Source organism: Macrosteles quadrilineatus, unplaced genomic scaffold, assembly GCF_028750875.1.
Source record: "Macrosteles quadrilineatus isolate MER2022 unplaced genomic scaffold, UCM_ALF_1.0 Scaffold_1__1_contigs__length_201487025, whole genome shotgun sequence".
In the NCBI taxonomy this organism is placed as follows: Eukaryota; Metazoa; Arthropoda; class Insecta; order Hemiptera; family Cicadellidae; genus Macrosteles; species Macrosteles quadrilineatus.
The window spans coordinates 74,127,235-74,146,908 of record NW_026542594.1 but is presented as its reverse complement, the minus strand read 5'-3'; the positions used below and the strand labels follow the sequence as shown (position 1 = coordinate 74,146,908).

The 19,674-nt window shown below is 34.0% G+C and overlaps 1 protein-coding gene across 9 annotated transcripts in view; it reads left to right on the top strand.

Moving 5' to 3' along the window:
• The window catches only part of LOC128983602 (uncharacterized), a 96,564-nt gene that overhangs the window by 55,988 nt on the left and 20,902 nt on the right, over positions 1 to 19,674 (top strand). For 6 of the 9 annotated variants that reach the window (XM_054402955.1, XM_054402954.1, XM_054402958.1 and 3 more), the window contains 3 exons: positions 3,498 to 3,623; positions 6,155 to 6,357; positions 9,829 to 10,002. In XM_054402955.1, coding sequence (XP_054258930.1) covers positions 3,557 to 3,623; positions 6,155 to 6,357; positions 9,829 to 10,002 — 444 coding nt within the window. In that variant the 5' untranslated portion in view covers positions 3,498 to 3,556. Of the gene's footprint in view, positions 1 to 1,606; positions 1,716 to 3,497; positions 3,624 to 6,154; positions 6,358 to 9,828; positions 10,003 to 19,674 lie in introns of all 9 variants that reach the window. The other 3 variants (XM_054402953.1, XR_008489876.1, XM_054402951.1) reach the window with 3 other exon arrangements.

Here is a 19,674-nt window from a genome sequence, read left to right as displayed (position 1 = left end):
GGTTCAGGCATTCGGTCATTATAGCCAATTCATGGGGACCCAGCATCCTCTTACGGCCGCCATTTTGATGACGTCATTACGGACGACCGAGGTCCTTAAAAATTGGGGTCTGGGCGGTTTTAGGTTCAGAAACTTGTATACTATAACCACCTAAAATTGCAGCCTCTCTGCCAGAACTGAAATATTCTGCCATCATATGCAGCTATACGACCCCACTAAATAGCAATGTGTTTTAAGAAGAACCTTATCAGTTATTAGTGCATTGCATAACAATATTATTCACCACCTTGATGAAACTAATAACTTACTATTAGAAAATATAAACAAAATAATCTTGTCTAATCCATCTGTTAAAATTATAGTAACTTTTATTTTATTTACATTAGACTCTTGATTATCCATATCCATGATAATGTGTGGCTGAGTGATCGTGGATAATCAAAATTGCTAACCCAACCTAAAATGCCTGGAAATCAACTAAGAGAATGTATAAGTAAGCTTTAATACAGGTTTAGGTAATAATACATGTAAATCCATATCCTCTCCCGTTGAGGTTATCTCTGGGTCTGGATGTTTACTAGGCCTCTCCATCTTCTGTCCCTTCACGATTCCTCTCTTCCTCCACAAACTGCCACTGCACTCCTCTTGTTTCAACATCTCATCTCACCTCGTCTTTCCACCTCCTTCTAGGTCTTCCTCTTGGTCTTCTTCCGTTCGTGTGAAGTTCACTAATTTTTCGGGGATTCTATCATTTTCCATTCTTAAGTGGCCAAATCATCTCAATCTCGATTTCTCTACTCGTTCTCTCAAACTTTCTTCAACTATTCCTCTTCTCAACTTTTTCATTGCTAATTCTATTTAGGCCTAATCTTTTTTTCCTTGAATACCTCTTACAAACTTCATTTCCCCCCGCCTGAACCCTACTCCATTCCTTCTCTGTTATATTCCAAACTTCTACACCATTGGGAACTATCGGTATAAAATAAGTTTTATAAATGGTAACTTTTGCAGTCTTTTGTCCTTATATCTGCATCTATATTTATTAGATAATAATAACACATTTTAAACACCATATAGGCTACATACCTTTTTCCAAAATAAAAATTATTGGAAAGTCTCTGCATAGGCCTAGTACCGTAGTTAAAAAAAATCAAACAAGTATAAAAAATGTCTCATCGATTTGTCAGTTGTAAACAGTGGTTTGTCAAGTAAATAACAGTAACTTTGCAGTCTACTTGCGAGATGATGGGCCTCCTCATGTTTAATATATTACTGTAGCTGTCGCTGTATAACGTAAATTTAAGATGCATAGTATTTTGTTAAATTCTGATTTTTTTATTGTGGTTAATCCACACGTGGATAATCGATAGTCTACAATACTAGGTTAATTGAAGACTAAAAAGCTCACAAGCTACAGTTAGGCTACATTACCAAAAAGATAACAAATAGGTTTTTAATGTGTATTAAAAATCGCAAAGGCTGTTCATATCCTATGAAATTTTATTTTGTATAAGTTTACTTATTTTGTTTCCAGGCCTGTGGATTGTAATAGTAAAAATATATTTATCCTAAAAACAATTTTATTGGTGAACATGGTGTTTTACAGGAAAAATCATAACCATGTAATCAATCATTGTTCTAAAAACTAATGAATCTACGGTCACGATGAACATAAGACATATTGAGCTTCCCCTCAAGTTGCTAAATAATATTAGGTAAATCTCAAGATCAAAAAGACCTATTTACTAACATGTGGATTGCTTTGAGAATATTGCTGACAACACCCCTTACTGTGGCAAGTGCAAAGTTTTAGCAAGTTGAAACTAATCAAAACGTATCTACGATCTACAATAACACCGAATTGAGCCAAGCTAAATGCGTTGGCAATTTTATCCATAGATAATAAAGTTTCAAAACAGTTGAACATTTTAACATTTTTTCAAAAGCCAAAGCAAGGAAAAATACATTGTGTGTTAAAATTTGTGTAGTGATTTTAATGCTGTTTGTTAAGTCAAAAGGCTTGTTAACGCAAGTTTTGTTTGTTATATTTTATTTTCTCTATTATAATTAGTATTTTTTTTTAATGTAAACAAAGTGATGTTTTTAATTTGCATTCTTACCAATACAAATATCTCTAGCCCTTTGGCGGCAGCACCTAGCGAGACGGTGTTCCAAAACGGTAGTGTAAAAAAGGAATAATTAGTAGGCATTCAATATATGTGCAATACAATTTTTTTAAACCAATTTCAAAGATGTTTTTCTGTTTTATGCTCTTCTATGGACTTTTATTATGTTGTGTTAGTGAAATGTTGACATTTGAAACTAGTATTGTTTTACAGAGAAAACATTTTTTTATTTTAATTTTTTTTCACTTTTAGCAAACAAATTGTGTTTGAATAAAAATATGGATGTTGTCGGAAGTTTGTGTATTTTGAAAAGCATATAAATGAACTTGTATAAAAAATGCTGGTCCATATACTAAATATGAAGTTTTATGTACTAAAATCTTGAAATGTGTGTACTGCAGAACAGTCTAAGGGTAGAAACACACATATGCAACTGGGAGCGGAGCGGTGCGATTTAGAGCGACAAAATCAAACCTATACATACAATCAATTAGTAATGTGCACACAAACAGCTGTTGCGAAGTGGATAACTTTGGAACAATCTCGTTTGATTTTCTAGCTTTTGGGAGCGGAGTGTGCAACGATCTTGTGAACATTTTTAGTTACACTTTAGCCAGTAGGCCGCTCTGTATGCCCATTCTACCAGAAAAGGAACTTACACGGAGCGTTTAGGAACCTTCTCGAACTTTCGAACCTTCTCTTTTTGAAAGAATGTATTCAAAGGTCAAGGTAGACATGTATTGCATGAATCGCGATTAATGTTTCTTAAGAGCTGGAAACAAATGTACCTCCATTCACTCCATGCAACCAGTCATATCGGTTTGAAGCGTGCAAAATGAATGTTTTTAGCCACGTACTGCAAATTGCGTGCAAACTTACTATGTGATATCTTGGAAATGATCGAGCTCCCGTTCGTGTCGCTCTCGCTAGTCGCTGCATGTGTGGCACGTCAGTCGCGCTGCTACAGCTCGCTCTGTATCGCCCCTCCCGCTCCGCTCTGAATCGCTGTATGTGTATTTTTACCCTAATCTGTTTAATTATGGTAGAGGAATGCCTGCAGTTTAGGCCTAATACGAACAGCATAACTAACATTACTAACATTGTTTACATTGACCCCATTCTTATTGTTAAACAGTCTCAATACAGTATGTATTAGGTTTTATAAAAATTACTTACAAGATATCTGATATATCGGATGTTAGGTCTACTGGCACAAAAAAATGCAAATAGGCCTACCCTTTTGTAGTGTGAGACACGGATTGAAACCTCGACCCGGGTGTCTAATTACGCTTGGGGTTGTCCTGGTTGTTTCGTTGTTATCACACATACAGTCTCAATAACCAACAATTCTTGATAGCTAATGTATTTCAGACCACTGTACCTCTACTCCTGATGATTTCCTAAGCATTGAATTGCTTGAAGGAGACGTTATGGATAAGTGTATTTTTGACTTTGGTGAATTTTCTGTTGAGAAGCCGCAGTTTCCTCTAACGTATTGTAAGTATTGTTAAAATTAGTTAAAAATGGTTTGTACATTAACAAAAATATTAAATAGTTGTATTATAAGCTTAGTAATATTTGTTTTGTTTATAAAAAAAACTGATTTAAATCTTGACTCTGTTATGTTGTTCAACTTAACCCAAATTAACAAGCAGCTAGATTATTGCAAACTCTATCCTAACTTAACTATCTGTCGTTACACTTACTTAAAGTCAATTGGATGTGGTACACATTCGATTTTGATACTAATCTCAATCCATACACATCTTTCACATCAATCCTAGATACTAAGTACGCCTATGGTTATCTTTTTCATAAGTATTTTTTTTCTTTTCAATATCAACCATAATTATTTGTGATTGCAGATCAACCAAACCCAGCACACTTGTATGGATATTAAAAACTAACATTTTTTTGTTACTGTACTTTAATAAATTAAGATACACCATTAATAACACCCTTTTCAAAAAGAATTTTCAGTTTCCGATTCACCGATTAAAATTAATAGGAAAAACACCAAAATATATGGAAAAGAAATTTGTTAATAAACTGTAACCAAAATATAAAGATTTAATAAACAAAACGTCTTTTAAAAGCAGCCTTGCCTCATTTCTTGTAAACAAAATATATTACAGTATTGACAAATTTTTTAAAAACCTTTATGTGACAATAAAGATATATTTATTTATTTATTTAAGACTATGGGAGGCTTACCGGTGGTGCCCTTCTTAAAAGTAGTCTTAATAACTATTCTCAAAATATTTTATATCAATATACAATAAAAGGATTAATCCGACTATCAAAGTCTTTAACTTTTACTGATTTTATAAATTTGTCATTCAAATAATAATTTCAATGTTGATTTTCTGGCGTGTAGCACACTTTTGACAATGTTGCATTTGCAAGGAAACTAGTCAACATCATAGATGTTGATACAATTTTTGGACTACAGACGGAAGTAAAAATTGACAAATTTGTCCTAAAAGGAGTCCCAGGGCTGTGATATGGATTGTAATAATGTCAAATTATCAACTAAGTAATTTGTCAGTAAACATTTTAAGGTTTGTGGAGGTACTTCTCACTTCTCAAAAATAATATTTCTTAGTGAGTAACTTCAACCAAAAAGGGACCTTAAGTTAAAAATTCATCCCATCACATTTATAGGATTAATGTTGATTTCTAAAAATAGCACTACACTCAACCAGCAGACATGGCTCTACAAAAAACAGTGAAACAATACACAGAATTAGATTAGTGCATTTATTTGTACATGTCTGAAAAGAAAACCCGGAATGCCATTCCACTCTGTTCTCGCTTTTAATTGTGACGGTATCTGAGTAATGATGTTTTCGCCACAATACACAGTAAGCAGATAGTTTATGTACTCCTTTTAGATCAGAAAGTCGTTTTTTATAGAAAGGGCAAAATCAAACCCCCCCCCCCTACCAAAGCTATGTCAGCTGGAGTATGATAAATTTATATAAATAATTCAGTAGTTTGAATGACTTCCATTTGACAACGCCCATTGTGTAGAGTATTGTATCATTTACAAATGAGTTTATTACAGAAGATGCATTACAATAGAGTCCCCACCACCCTTGCGTTACGTAACTCGATTGTAGTAGATTTTAATAACAGCTTAAACATAATTTTAAATTTTACTAATAGAATACTGTATGGATTGAAATAAATTATTAATCTTGTAATGACTTTTGTTTAATAACATTTTTATAATCAAAGCGAAATTGATACAAACAAACAAGATTGTTACTAATAATATAATAAACAACAAAATAAGTTATCCCAAATAAAACAAAGCTTTAATTTATAACCACAAAACAATTACAAAAAACAAAGCTGTACCGATTATTTGTATGGTATCTTAACTAACTGATTTGGATATCAATTTGATTATTTTTGTATTTTTAAAGAGGAATGTGTTCGTTACGTAGCATAAGCCAAACCTCCCCCCCCCCACCACCATATAACTCAGCGTAACGCTGTGCCATACCCCTTCCCCCCCACCCTACAAGCGTTACGTAATATGTGTATGGCCCCTAATAGTTAAGTCAAAAGAAATCAGCTCAAATCTGTTGCATGACATATCCTAAAACAGGTATGAGTTAGAGTATTTAGTGTTTTCAAAGTGGCGAAATGATTGAAATATTAGTAAAATTAATTTATGATGTTATGTTAGTCTACATGTCTAAATTGGCAAAACTTGTAAAAATTAATGCTGGTAGTATGGGAAAAAATATTTTACGCAACTCATCTTTGAAGGTGTAAACTCTCCTCACGTGAAATCCTATGCAAGGCTTGCTGAGCAGGAACTAACCATACCATTATCACGTCTACTATCCGGCCTTGTAGTTGATAGAAAAAGTGTAATATACTGTACTTAACTTACTGCGGTGTCCACTGGTAGCCTTAGAATAGAAGTGTAATATACTATTTAAAAAAATATGGTTATTTTTTTTTAACTATTTAGTAAGTATTGTTGAATGTTGCGATGTTGTTATGGGTTTTAGACACCAAGCCACTTTTGGAACCTAAAGAGTTGAGGAGTCTAACATTGAAAATATCAGAAAATCCATACAGCGGACAACATGATCTGCTAATTTTATGCAGATTCTGTATGAATGAGGCACCTCATTCCTATGTTGAACTTTTCTCTAACACTGCTGATGCAAAGGAAATCAGAAAAATTAGTGATATAGTTCTACTAAAAAAGGTAATAGCAAATTGTTGTAATCAATTTAGTAAAATAATCTAAATACCTACTTAAAACCGTAGCGGGGATTGAACCCGTCCCTCCTGCACCGAAGTCCGAGACGCTAACCACTAGGCTAGCAACACAACCTTAACTCAACCAACCAAACAACCACAACCCCTCTTTAACTGATATAGGCCTATTTAAGATTGAGGTGTCATTTTAAAGCTTACCATCCAATGGAGTGACAATGGTAGTTAAAAAGGCAATTACCATTTATGCTCTACCCTTTGTTCTATTTAAGGAAAGTGCTTTCAAAGGTCCAGTGTTAAAGATTAACTTTCTTTATAACCGGTTTAAAAGTGGACAAGTTGCTCTACCCGTGCCTCGCAATGGGAGGAGAAGGAGGCAGAAGAGAATAATGCTGTTTTTTTTATATCTGCTGTATGAAAATATTGTGCAACTAGGCTATTATTAATTTCAGAAACAAAACTTAATTTTACCTCTTAGTGTAGTAACATTATTTTCCTTATATGTTAGAAGAGGGTTCAATTTCCCAAGCAACCATTACAGTGTATAAATGGTGTTGTGTGTTTAAAAATACTGTAACTCTATGATTTAATTTGAAAAGATAAACGATAAACCTATTTAAAAGAGTGGGCCTACTTACTTTCAAAACCTTATATTTTATGTAGGGTGAATCCGTATCAAATCAACACAATTTAAATCAAAATCTGACCATCTCCGATTTTTAAGAAATTTGATATACATCCTGTAGAGACTAAGAAAAAAACCAAAATTCAACTTGATATCCCAACTAGTTTCAAAATTACGCCTGGCTAAAATATACAAAAAAAACGCTAAAATACGACCCGTAAATGAAACTTTAAACAGCTCTCAAAATTAAGCTAGGAAGATTATAGAGGTGTCATTTTGAAGGCCATAAAAGTTGAATTTTGTTTCTAAAAGCATTGGCGGATGTGTATAACTATTATATTAGTGATAGGCGGATCCAAGAAAATGTCGGTACCGGATCCGGATCCGGATCTTGAAAAATTTGGAGATACACACTGTCATAAGGGCTTGTTAAAAAACGTATTTAACAGAATGCCAATTTAAATCATACTGTTTAAAATTAAACTAGTAAAGTTTAAAGGTTAATATATCTTATATATAGAGTAATCTCCAGTTGAGCCCATATTCCCTAATTTTTTGGGGACACTAAAACTTTTCCAAATTTTAAAATAAAACTATTAGTTGATGATATTAGTTGGGCAATGTCACAATACAGTTTATTACGACGTCAATAACCTGTATGGTTAGGCAATGACACAGTACTGTATATTACGATGTCAATAACCTCTATGGTTAGGCAATGTCACAGTACTGTATATTACGACGTCAATAACCTGTATGGATGGGCAATGTCACAGTACTGTATATTACGAAGTCAATAACCTGTATGGTTAGGCAATGTCACAGTACTGTATATTACGACGTCAATAACCTGTATGGTTAGGCAATTTCACAGTACTGTATATTGCGATGTCAATAACCTTTATGGTTGGGCAATGTCAAGGTACTGTATATTACGACGTCAATAACTTCTATGGTTGGGAAATGTCACAGTACTGTATATTACGACGTCAATAACCTCTATACAGTATATGCCTCATAATTATATTCTAAAAAAATATATTCTCGAATCCCGATCTTTTCTTAAGATTCGGTGAATTGGAGATCCGGATTCGACACATCCCTAGTCGTAATATACAGTACTGTGACATTGCCTAACCATACAGGTTATTTACGTCGTAATATACAGTGCTGTAACATTGACTAACCATACAGGTTATTGTTATTTTATGTATTATATTATTTTTATGTTGGTATTCTTAATAATTGACACTATTCATGTATATATTGTACATTATGAATAAAGGATGATTTTATTTTATTTGATTGACGTCGTAATTGTACAGTACTGTGACATTGCCCAACCATAGAGGTTATTGACGTCGTAATATACAATACTGTGACATTGCCTAACCATACAGGTTAATGACGACAGTACTGTGACATTGCCCAACCATACAGGTTATTGACGTCGCATACAGTACTGTGACATTGCCCAGCCATACAGGTTATTGACGTCGTAATATACAGTACCGTGACATTGCACAATTATAGAGGTTATTTACGTCGTAATATACAGTACTGTGACATTGCCCAACCATACAGGTTATTGACTACAGTACTGTGACATTGCCCAACCATACAGGTTATTGACGTTGTATACAGTACTGTGACATTGCCCAGCCATACAGGTTATTGACGTCGTATACAGTACTGTGACATTGCCCAGCCATACAGGTTATTGACGTTGTAATATACAGCACTGTGACATTGCACAACCATAGAGGTTGTTGACGTCGTAATATACAGTACTGTGACAGTGCCCAACCATACAGGTTATTGACGACAGTACTGTGACATTGCCCAACCATACAGGTTATTGATGGCGTAATATACAGTACTGTGACATTGCACAACCATAGAGGTTATTGGCGTCGTAATATACAGTACTGTGACATTGCCTAACTATAGAGGTTATTAACGTCGTAATATACAGCACTGTGACATTGAGTAAAAATCGGGAAAAAATCGGTCTTTTACATGGATACAGACAGCTTTGTGACAGTAAAAAAAATCGGGGAAAATCGGAAAAAATCGGATCTATCAAAACCAGATCCAGCCCAAGATCCGGAATTTTTTTGGATCCGATCTGGTGCCGGTTCTAGCTTGGATCCGGCGGATCCGGTAGTCCGATATCCGGATCCGACCATCACTATATTATATGCAACAGATGTAAAGATTAAAATGTATCTAATATGTGTCCTCTTCCTGTTGCAAAACACGGGTACAACAGCTAGTTTTATTTATAAAAATAACAAAATACTTAAAAATTGTTACTTGATACAGTAGAACCTTGATAACAAGACTCTCGTGGGGATTGTGAAATAAGACTTGTTATCAAGGTTGACTTTTTTTTCGAGGTTTGTAATAACATGTGATTAGGGGTAAAATAATTTTGAGGGGATTTGAAAATGACACTTGTTATCAAGGGTGACTTGTTATTGAGGGTCTTCTTATCAAGGTTCTACTGTACTTAACTAGTAATACTGTCGTTTTAGACTTATAAATTTGATATTTTTCAAAGTTGAACCATATACTAAACTAACTGATATCTCCATGTTTCCTATGCCGAAGCGAAGAGTTATATTTAATAAGTTAGGGCTTTTTTTGTTTTTTAATAAAAGATTTTTAATTTTTTGTCTATTATTTTTATTATTATTATTATTATTTTATTTAACCAGTCTGGCATAAATCAGTAGGTATTTAAAAATGTAAAAAAGAATCAAGTGTATATAATACTATTTATCTTTTATGAAAGACTATGTATTTTTTTAATGAATTAATGCTATTTTTCAGGTATCAATTTGTGATGGTCTACCCCACAGAGTGTGCCAACAATGTACAATTGATCTTAAAAATTGTGCAAATCTAATCGAGAAATTCCAGAAAGCTGACGAATATTTTAGGTCCATTACAAAGTATTGCTTGTTTATTGAAAATGACAATGTCTCAGAAATACAAATTGAAAAGGTATTAATATTTAACTGTAATCATATACAAATTCAACATAGGAGTTTTATCTGAAATTAAATTCTTTAATACAACGACACACACTTGGGTCTGTATCTTAAGCTGAATTCGAATGAAGGGTGAATGTAGGATGGAGTGAGATGATCTCTGTTGCTTTGTTACTAAGACCAGCTGTTTCTTAGCTAGACCCATTTATTCAAAACACAGTTATCAAGGGCAGCTGGGTCCAGTTTCAAACTATCAAAAAGCTATTGACTTTTTAAAAAGAGGAAGGAATACTTGTTTAGTCCATGAGCTAGAAGAGAACCTGAGCTGACCTGCAAGTCAAGGCATTGACACTCACTGTTACTGTTACCCACTGGCAGTATTTAGCCAATCAGAACACATCATAAGACAATCAGAATTTATTAGTTAACTAGCTGTTACCCCCGTTTGACTTCATGAGTATCAATAAAACTATTGATTGGTAAGATGAAATATAAAATACCCCTGTCGCAGCAAACCTGCATACTAAGCGAATTTCCATTTACCCGGCTTGATTTCTACTAAAATATTATGTATAAATTTTCAGATTTATTTCCTATAACATTAGTTTTAGTGAGTAGTTAGGTTTGCTGCTACGGGGAAGATGTGAGGTGTGTTTTTTCAATTGAAATATTGATAGCTTAGTATGAAATAAACCAAATTGCCAAATTTGATTAAAATATATCCATAAACAAGCAAACTAGAACAGTTTATTTATTCTCCATAAGAATAAGTTGGGAATTTTAAATTTACAATTTTTTTAATTTTCTCCGTAGTCAATGAACATTCAAAAACACTTCAATATACTAAATTATTTGTTTTTTTAAGCTCTTCAAAATGGTCTAGAGAGAAATTTAGAAATTTAATGTTTTTAGGGTCAAAAATGAGAAAAACCCATTTTTACCCCATAAAACCCCCCATAAACCCCTGATCCCATGGTCCGATTATGCTGGTTTGCGAACTCGTTTGAATAAATGTAGGTTTACACGTTTGTACCAAATTTCATCAAAATCGGATCAATTTTGCTCGAGTTATCGCGCTAACGGACACATATAAATATATATATATATATGAATTTGAACGGATGGTGTTTTTGGCCTCTGGGGTCCTCAAAACGAAAAAGTAAATCGGTCCCAGGTCTAGGTCTTACCATGAGACCTACGGTAATAGCTTATTCCCTATATGGGAAATTCGCTAAAAAACAGAATACAGTAATACAAACAAATAATCACACCTGATTTTAATAAGGTAATGAATTCAAAGAGGTGAAGTATTTTTTAACATTAGGTATATGGAAAGTTCCCTTTAGAAAGGAATTACGCCCTCTTAAAGTGCAATTTATGAAATAATGGATAGTTTTGCGCAAGGTTTCTCGCCATGACAAACATTTTAAAAGTATAAGGTTTATGGGGGTGTGACTTTAAGTTTTCTCAAAAGTTCATAGGTTCTTTGGAATTTATATATGGATTTTAGCAAATTTTACATGTAGAAGATTACTGTCTCATAATAATACCTAAATCTGTGACCAATTTACTTTTTCATTTTGATGTCACTAGAGGCCAAAACACAAGTAGCTAAAATTGATATTTAAATAAATATTTATGTGCGTGTGGGCATAGGTTTGATAACCCCATCAGTTCAGTATAATCAACATTTTATTCCTATGAAGTATTTATGACCATCAGATTATGTGAAAGATTTGTTTATTGTTTGCCGTACTTTATTCATTGCCTAGTACCTAATAAATTTTTATCACTTACCTGCATTTAAAATAAACGGTATCAGCATCGTTCACATACTAACTTCCTCCCATTAGCGTGTCAACAACCTTTATCATGGGTAAGCGGTGAAAGTGACAAAGATATTTTATGAGGAAAATCACAAAAGTTGCAATAACTTTTGAACTGTAATTCTTGCACTGATATGGATTGTACTACTTTGTCTGGAGTTATAAGGACCATTTCATACTAAATTTGAACCAAAATTGGTCAAACAGTTTATTTTTATCTGATTTTTACGTTTTTTTATAGGTAAATTGCAAGTTAAAATGAAAAGTTAAATGTTCTAATAACTTGTGAACTGTAATTTTAACATCAGTGAGGAGTGTACCATTTTCTATGTGTAAAGAAAGACTGTAACAACTAAATTTTAATAAAAACCATTCAAGTCGTACAAATTTTTACCGTACAAATGTGATTTTTCCCGTTGTTTTATGAAACAAATTACCATTTAAAATAAAAAAATTTTTAAAAAATCCTGGAGATATATACTATAATACTTTTTAATACCATAGATTAGTACATATAAAAATTGCATCAAAATCGGACCACGTGTGGTCTGTAGCTCTGTACACATACAGACAGAAACCACTCCAAAAACTACTTTTTTGGGTTCAGGGGGATCCAAAACAGATATATCCACTCAAAACTCAATCTCGGAAAATTTTGACGAAAATAAAACTGTCTCCGTACCGTATAGGCTATGTATAGGGGGAGAAAGTAAAAATGATACTTTTTATACTAAAATCAGTGCAATTGAATTTTTTTCCAAAACCGTTGATAAATCTGTAATTATTTCATGCAATAAAATTGAAGAACCAACTTTTTCTCTTCCATGTCATCATCCCTGATGCAAAGCACAGGCATATCGGTTAGTACAATAAATAGTATTTTTGACCTCCCCACATCGAAATGGTAAAAGTAAATCAGTCTTCAGTCTAGCTCTTCTAATATTGAAATTGGCTTAGTCTGCAGGTTTGCAGCGGCGAGGGTGTTTAAGAGTGTTACTGGTCAGAGGTTTTCGAACATACACACACTTTTTAGTAGTGATGGGCGGATCCATGAAAATGTCGGTACCAGATCCGGATCCAGGTACGGAGTTAAGGACGGGTTTAAAAAAAAAACTTAATATTTAAAGAAATCCAATTTATATCATAACTAGCTGTCCCCGCGGGCTTTGCCCCGTTTAACTTCATATGTGAGGTCGTTCGCATGGCTCAATCACGTCCTGGTTGAAGTTCATTCGCTACGCTCACTCACCTTTAGGTTGGAGCTCATTCGCTGCGCTCACACGTCCTGGTTGAAGTTCGTTCGCTACGCTCACTCACCTTTACGGTTGGAGCTCGTTCGCTGCGCTCACTTGCCTTCGGGTTAGCTCGTTCGCTACGCTAACTCGCCTGTTGTCAAATATTAAAAAAAATAATAGTGCTGCACTCTGTTGGTAATCCTTGTAACTTTAATGCTATTGAACATCATAGAACAGAACCAACTTGTTTAATTGAAACAGCTGTTAAGATTCATTAATTCCATTTAAATATGAGTACTCATTAGGTTAACATGGGAAACTCCAGAGCCACTGGGCGGAGCCCGAGAGTCTGATCAGAATAAAAACCACTTAGTTTTCCTATTTAATGCCTAAAGAATCAGTATACCAAATTTCAGCCTCCTAGGTAAGTGGGAAGTGGGAGAATTAGTGATGAGTGAGTGAGTGAGTCAGTCAGTCAGTCAGTGAGGGCTTTACCTTTTATATATACGAGGTGTTAGCCCGTCCTAAGTACGGGAATTCAGAAGTGAGTTAAAACCGTGTACAATTCAGATCAGCTAGTTTACACATATAAAGACAAAGTTTCTTGCAGTTTTAATGTGAAAAATCATCTTGTAAACAAATGTTGTGTGACCAAATATGTTTTTATTCCATCATAGGCCTATATGATATGCATTTTAAATCCGACAATTTTACAATAAAACAGCAATTCTGCAATTTTTACGATGTGAAAAGCGTTGAAGTGAGATTTGCAGCCGATTCGCACAGACGCACACTGATTATAAGTAACCTACAGTAGAGAGAGTAATAGTCAATTGAGAACATCAATGTATAATAACTCTACATAATAACGGGAGTTATTATACATCGATGATTGAGAAGTGTATAGACCTAGTCAACGATACCAACTTCCATAGCATACCTCCCTCTTCCATAATTATTATCACCACAATACAACTACTATACACAATTTCCAGTAGGTCTGAATAGAAACGACCTAAAATAAAACGATAGTATCCAATAAAATTCACAGTACACATAATTTAACTTTGGTGTCCTAACATCAAAACTAATCGTCACACCTATCCTTTATATCAATTTCACTGCATTAATTGCTAAATAAATAAGCGTAAACAAAGAAAAGTAAAAACAATAACAGTTTGTTTTGAAACAGCTGTTTGGTTCAAATCATTCATTTGAAAAAAAGAACTGGTCAGATGTAGCAGGAATATAAAAAGTAAACACGCTACGCTAGTAAAGCTAATGACGTAATTGTCAATGTTTATTATCATCCATACCGTTATCAGTTCTATCCTTGATAATTACCCACCCTCATTGAATAAATGTACATTGCTATAATTTCCCGTATTAGTTAATTTAAACTACAATATATTCATAGTTGAAATAAGTGATATTTTCACATTTTGGGGCGCTGATATAGGCGCCCCCAAACGTAACCACAACTGAACACGATTTCATAAAAGGATGGTTTGTCTAATTGCAGTATCCTAGGTCAATGTTGATGTTGTGTTCAATCTATGTCATCTATCTGTTTATCTTTGTATAAAACCCGGCTGAGGTTGTGGTGGTAATTTAAAATCGTGATTCCTGATTATTCTTGATCTTCTTTTTATGACATATTTCCGGGCCTAATCCAAACAAAGTTAAAGCAGACAAACATTAATTGCAAACAAAAAGCTACCATGAAGAATTAAAACATGTTAACTTTGTTATTTTTCTAATCTTTCCTTGAAAAGTGGAGCGGTAAAATAATTTGCATTTACCCTTTTTTATTGACTCATGTACAGAGCCTCTATTTGTACTGTGGTGTAATTAATTTCAGTGCCGGATTTGCCACTAGGCCGATTAGGCCGCGGCCTAGGGCCGCAAGCAAGAGGGGGCCGCAGAGGATTGCACAACAATTTTTTTAGATAAACAAATAATTTTTTTAACCATTAGTTTGCCGCGATCACAGGTGACCATAATAATGTTTCCGTGATTGCGGCCCACAGAAGATGTTCACAATTTTGCCGCGGCCGTGGGTGTTGATGATGATGTCCCTGTGATTGCGGCCCACGGGAGATGTTCACGATTTTGCCGCGGCCGTGGGTGTTGATGATGATGTCCCTGTGATTGCGGCCCACGGGAGATGTTAACGATTTCGCCGCGGCCGTGGGTGTCGATGATTATATCCCCGTGATTGCGGCCCGCGGGAGATGTTCACGATTTTACTGCGGTCGCGGGTGACGGCGATAATGTCCCTTTTTGCAGCCCGTGGGGGATGTTCATGATTTTGCCACGCTCTCGGATACCTATGATGGCTTTGACTTGATTTAGGAGAGATGTCCACGATTTCATCCATGATCACGGGTCTCAATGATGATGTCCCCTTGATGCATAAGAGATATTCACGATTATTTCCGCGATTGCAAGGAATTTCCACCACAGGGGGAGGGGGAGGGCCGCTCAAGTAATTTGGCCTAGGGCCTCAAGTACCCTAAATCCGGCACTGATTAATTTTGGTTAAAACTGTGGTCTAATTATCTCTACTAATCTTACTTATTTTCTATAATCAATGACAAAAATAAAATAACCTCATAGTTCCATAGTTTATATTTAACCAGCTGTTAGTTAAAACAAATTATATTGCTCTAAAACAAATCAAAGATTACATAGATTGCTTAAAAAATAATTTGAACATCCTAGTATTTTACTGTGTATATTTAATAATCTGTCATCCTCTTACAGAAGAATTAAACGTATGAATAATTAGCATTACTTATAGTATAAATAAGTCAACCCTAAGTATGTCTTTAAATTTTTATCCAAATGCTGAATTTGTGACACAAAAGCTGAATGTTTGCAGCTGTTATGTTAAGCAAATTATTTATGCCAAAAGCTAGTTTAGAATCTTAGCATCGGCTGCTAGACTTTTTAAAAATTAAAACTTAATTTCTAAAAAACTGGGACCCTAAAATAAAACTATGGCTTCGACATTCCCTAGTTCTCAAAATTATCTTTCTTTCAACACAAAAATCATAAAATATCCGTCGAGTGGTTGATTCAGAATCGTGAAATAAAAAAACACTGTTTCGTTTTAATATTATAGATACTGTAGATATTTAAAATTAAATTGGAAATGTTTAAAGGTTGATTTACTAAGATATAAGATTAATATCAGAAAAATATAAGATGGAGTGGTTTTGACTTTTTATTCACCGTGTATGGACACAGTCTTGTATATGGACACTGACAGTCTTGTATATTTACACTGTTAGTCTTGTTCATTGACATTGACACAGATAGATTGTCTTGTATATCGACACTGACAGTCTTGTACATAGACACTGACAGTCTTGTATATGGACACAGATAGTCTTGTACATGGACACATATAGTCTTGTACATAGACATTTGGCAGTCTTGTATTTTGACACTGTCAGTCTTGTACAACATGGACACATAAAGTCTTGTATTTCGACCCTGTTAGTCTTGTACAACATGGACACAGGTAGTCTTGTATTTCGACCCTGTTAGTCTCGTACAACATGGACACAGATAGTCTTGTATATTGACACTGATAGTCTTGTACATGGACACAGATTATCTTGTACATGGACACTGACAGACTTGTATATGAACAGAGATAGTCTTGTATTTCGACACTGTAAGTCTTGTACAACATGAACACAGATAGTCTTGTATATGGACACAGATAGTCTTGCATATCGACACTGTAAGTCTTGTACAACATGAACACTGATAGTCTTGTATATGAACACTGGTATTTCGACACTGTTAATCTTGTACAACATAAACACAGATAGTCTTGTATATGGACACAGATAGTCTTGTATTTCGACACTGTTAGTTGTAACAGGCCAAATGTGTAGGGGGGTAAAATAACGGTTTGTTGGTATCTCGTCACTACCATGAAACTTAAACAGCTAGAGGTAAGCTGTTGTGGAGGCCTAGTCGCGACACTAAACTGACATTATACATAACCTTTAAATCCAAGACCGCAGACGACGTCTGTTAAGTGCCCGCAGCAACCAAATTCTTATGATTGTGGCATTTTTGTATGTTGGTTTATCGGATACTTAGTTAATGACATTATTACCAACAAAGCTGTAGATATTGACTCTATTCAAAATGCAAACTCGCTAAAAGACATAGATTTGATCAAATTTCGCTCTACGATGGCATATTTTTTGCTTAATGACTGCTGTGACAACCTTTTCTATTCTGCAATGATAAAATCCCCTAGTAAACAGAAATTGCATCAAATTCATCTAATTGAAAGTAGTAAATTGCCTACCGACAATGTATGGAAGGAAGTCAGCTCAAATAGAAGATCAGCACAATTCACTACAACGCCAGGTATTTGCGTACAAAATAGATTTACAGTCCTTCAGGATTCAAAAAGTAGTGAAGACACAAGCTCATCTGAACATTATAACACTACTGGAACTTTCAAGAAACCAAACAAGAGAAAAAAAAATGTCAATAAGAAGTTAGTGCCTAAAATCAACCACCATCCAAAAACTAGGAAAAAAGGCTCAAAACAATTGAAACAGTTTCCTAAAATTAAATTAACAATCTGTGCTGATAGCCAGGGTAAGGATGTGGCAAGTAAAGTGGAGGTTTTAAGCCGAGGGAATATTAGAACCTTTGGATATGTTCAGGCAAACAGAACATTAACAGGTATAGTGGACTCCATCTCTTTTGAAGAGAAAACCCCGGTGGTAATTATAGGCGGGACAAACAATTCTTTGGACTGTGGCTTAAACAGTATTTAACAAGATCTTGAGAGAAAGCTGAAACTGTTGAGTAGAGAGAGGACTGTTTTCATAACTACAATACCTCTTAGACATGACAAACCATCTCATCATGTTTGCAAACAAAGAGCTGCCATTGGTGAATGAATATTTGGAAGAACTATCATTGAGACTCAACAATGTCTTTTTGATTGATATGAGGAATCTGAATCGGATGGACCACACTAGGCCTACACCTGAATAATAGAGGCAAAACTAAGTTAGCTTATTACATCATCGGCAATTTAAAGGGGAGATCAGTAAATACCATGCCAAACATAGCCAATGATCAGGAAAGAAATAAAATAATAAGAATTTTACATCAAAATATTAATTCACTGCCTTGTAAAATTGAAGCACTAGAAATTACACTTGAAGAGATTCCAGCCGAAGTGGTGGTGATCACTGAACATAAAATGGCTGAACAGGAATTAAAACGGTTAAATATTCTTAATTATCAAGTAAAGTAATTTTTTTACAGGAAGAATAAATTTGGTGGTGGGGTTGCTATTCTTACAAAAAATGGATTTAACATAAAAGAATTAAGCTTTACCTTCAGTACAAGAACTATTAATAGAACAAACTTTTGAGCTATCTCTTGTAGAATTAAAACTTAATAAAGATAAAATACTAATAGCAGGTATTTACAGATCTCCAATAGCAGCTAATTTGTCTTTGTTCTTGGAAAAATTAAGAAATTTTTTAGATATAGTTCACTCAATGTACAGAAACATATTGGTAGTAGGTGATGTAAACATAAATACCATGGCTGAAACAATTTCTGTTGAATCAAGAAAACTTTATAATTTGTTAAGACAGTTCAAAATTATACATTTAATAGATTTTCCTACTAGAATTACAGCTTATTCAAAATCAGCTATCAATAATGTATTCACAAACTTGAGTCGGTCAGAGGTTCAAGTTGAAGGATATAACACAATGCTGTCAGACCATGATGCACAATTGATAAAAATAATAGATAAGAGTAAAATGTATAAAAAACAACCTAGAATAGTATATATGAAAAAAAGAAAGTTTACTGATAACATTAAACAATTTATCCAGGATTTAAAGTGTGAGAATTGGTTTGAACTGTACTATACTCCAAATGAATCAAAGTTTAGTACCTTTTATGACATCTTTATGTTTCATTTTAATAATAATTTTCCGGTTACAAGTGTTAGAGAGCATCTTGATAAAATACCCTGGTTCACAAATGAGCTAAAAAACGAATATAAAAACTTACTGATGGAAACTAAGAGCTACAGAAATTCAGCTTCGGACCAAAAGAGAATAACCACCAAAAGTAAGTTTAAATCATACAAAACTACATTGAGTAGTCATAAAAAATCCTTTTATGAGAATAAAATAAAAAATCTACTAATATAATTAAAACATCATGGAAGGTCATAAATTCAGAGGTGGGTAACAATTCTTAAGTTGTAACACACAACATAGAGCTTAACCACCAAGGTTCAATAGTAAGCAATCCTCAACAAATTTGTGAATTTTTTTAATAACTTTTTTGTAAGTCAATCACAAAATAAACTTCACAAAAATGATAAAAAATATACAGCTAAAAAATTTAAGTTTAGGGAAATAAATGAAAAAGAAACCGATAAAATAATAAGCAATCTCAAAAATAGTTTTAGCACAGGGTATGATGAAGTTCCTCGACCAATAATTAAAAAAGCAAAAGAAGTATTGATTAAACCCATTACATTTTTGATAAATTCATCATTGATAACTGGAATTTTTCCACAAATATTGAAAATAACAAAAATTAAAC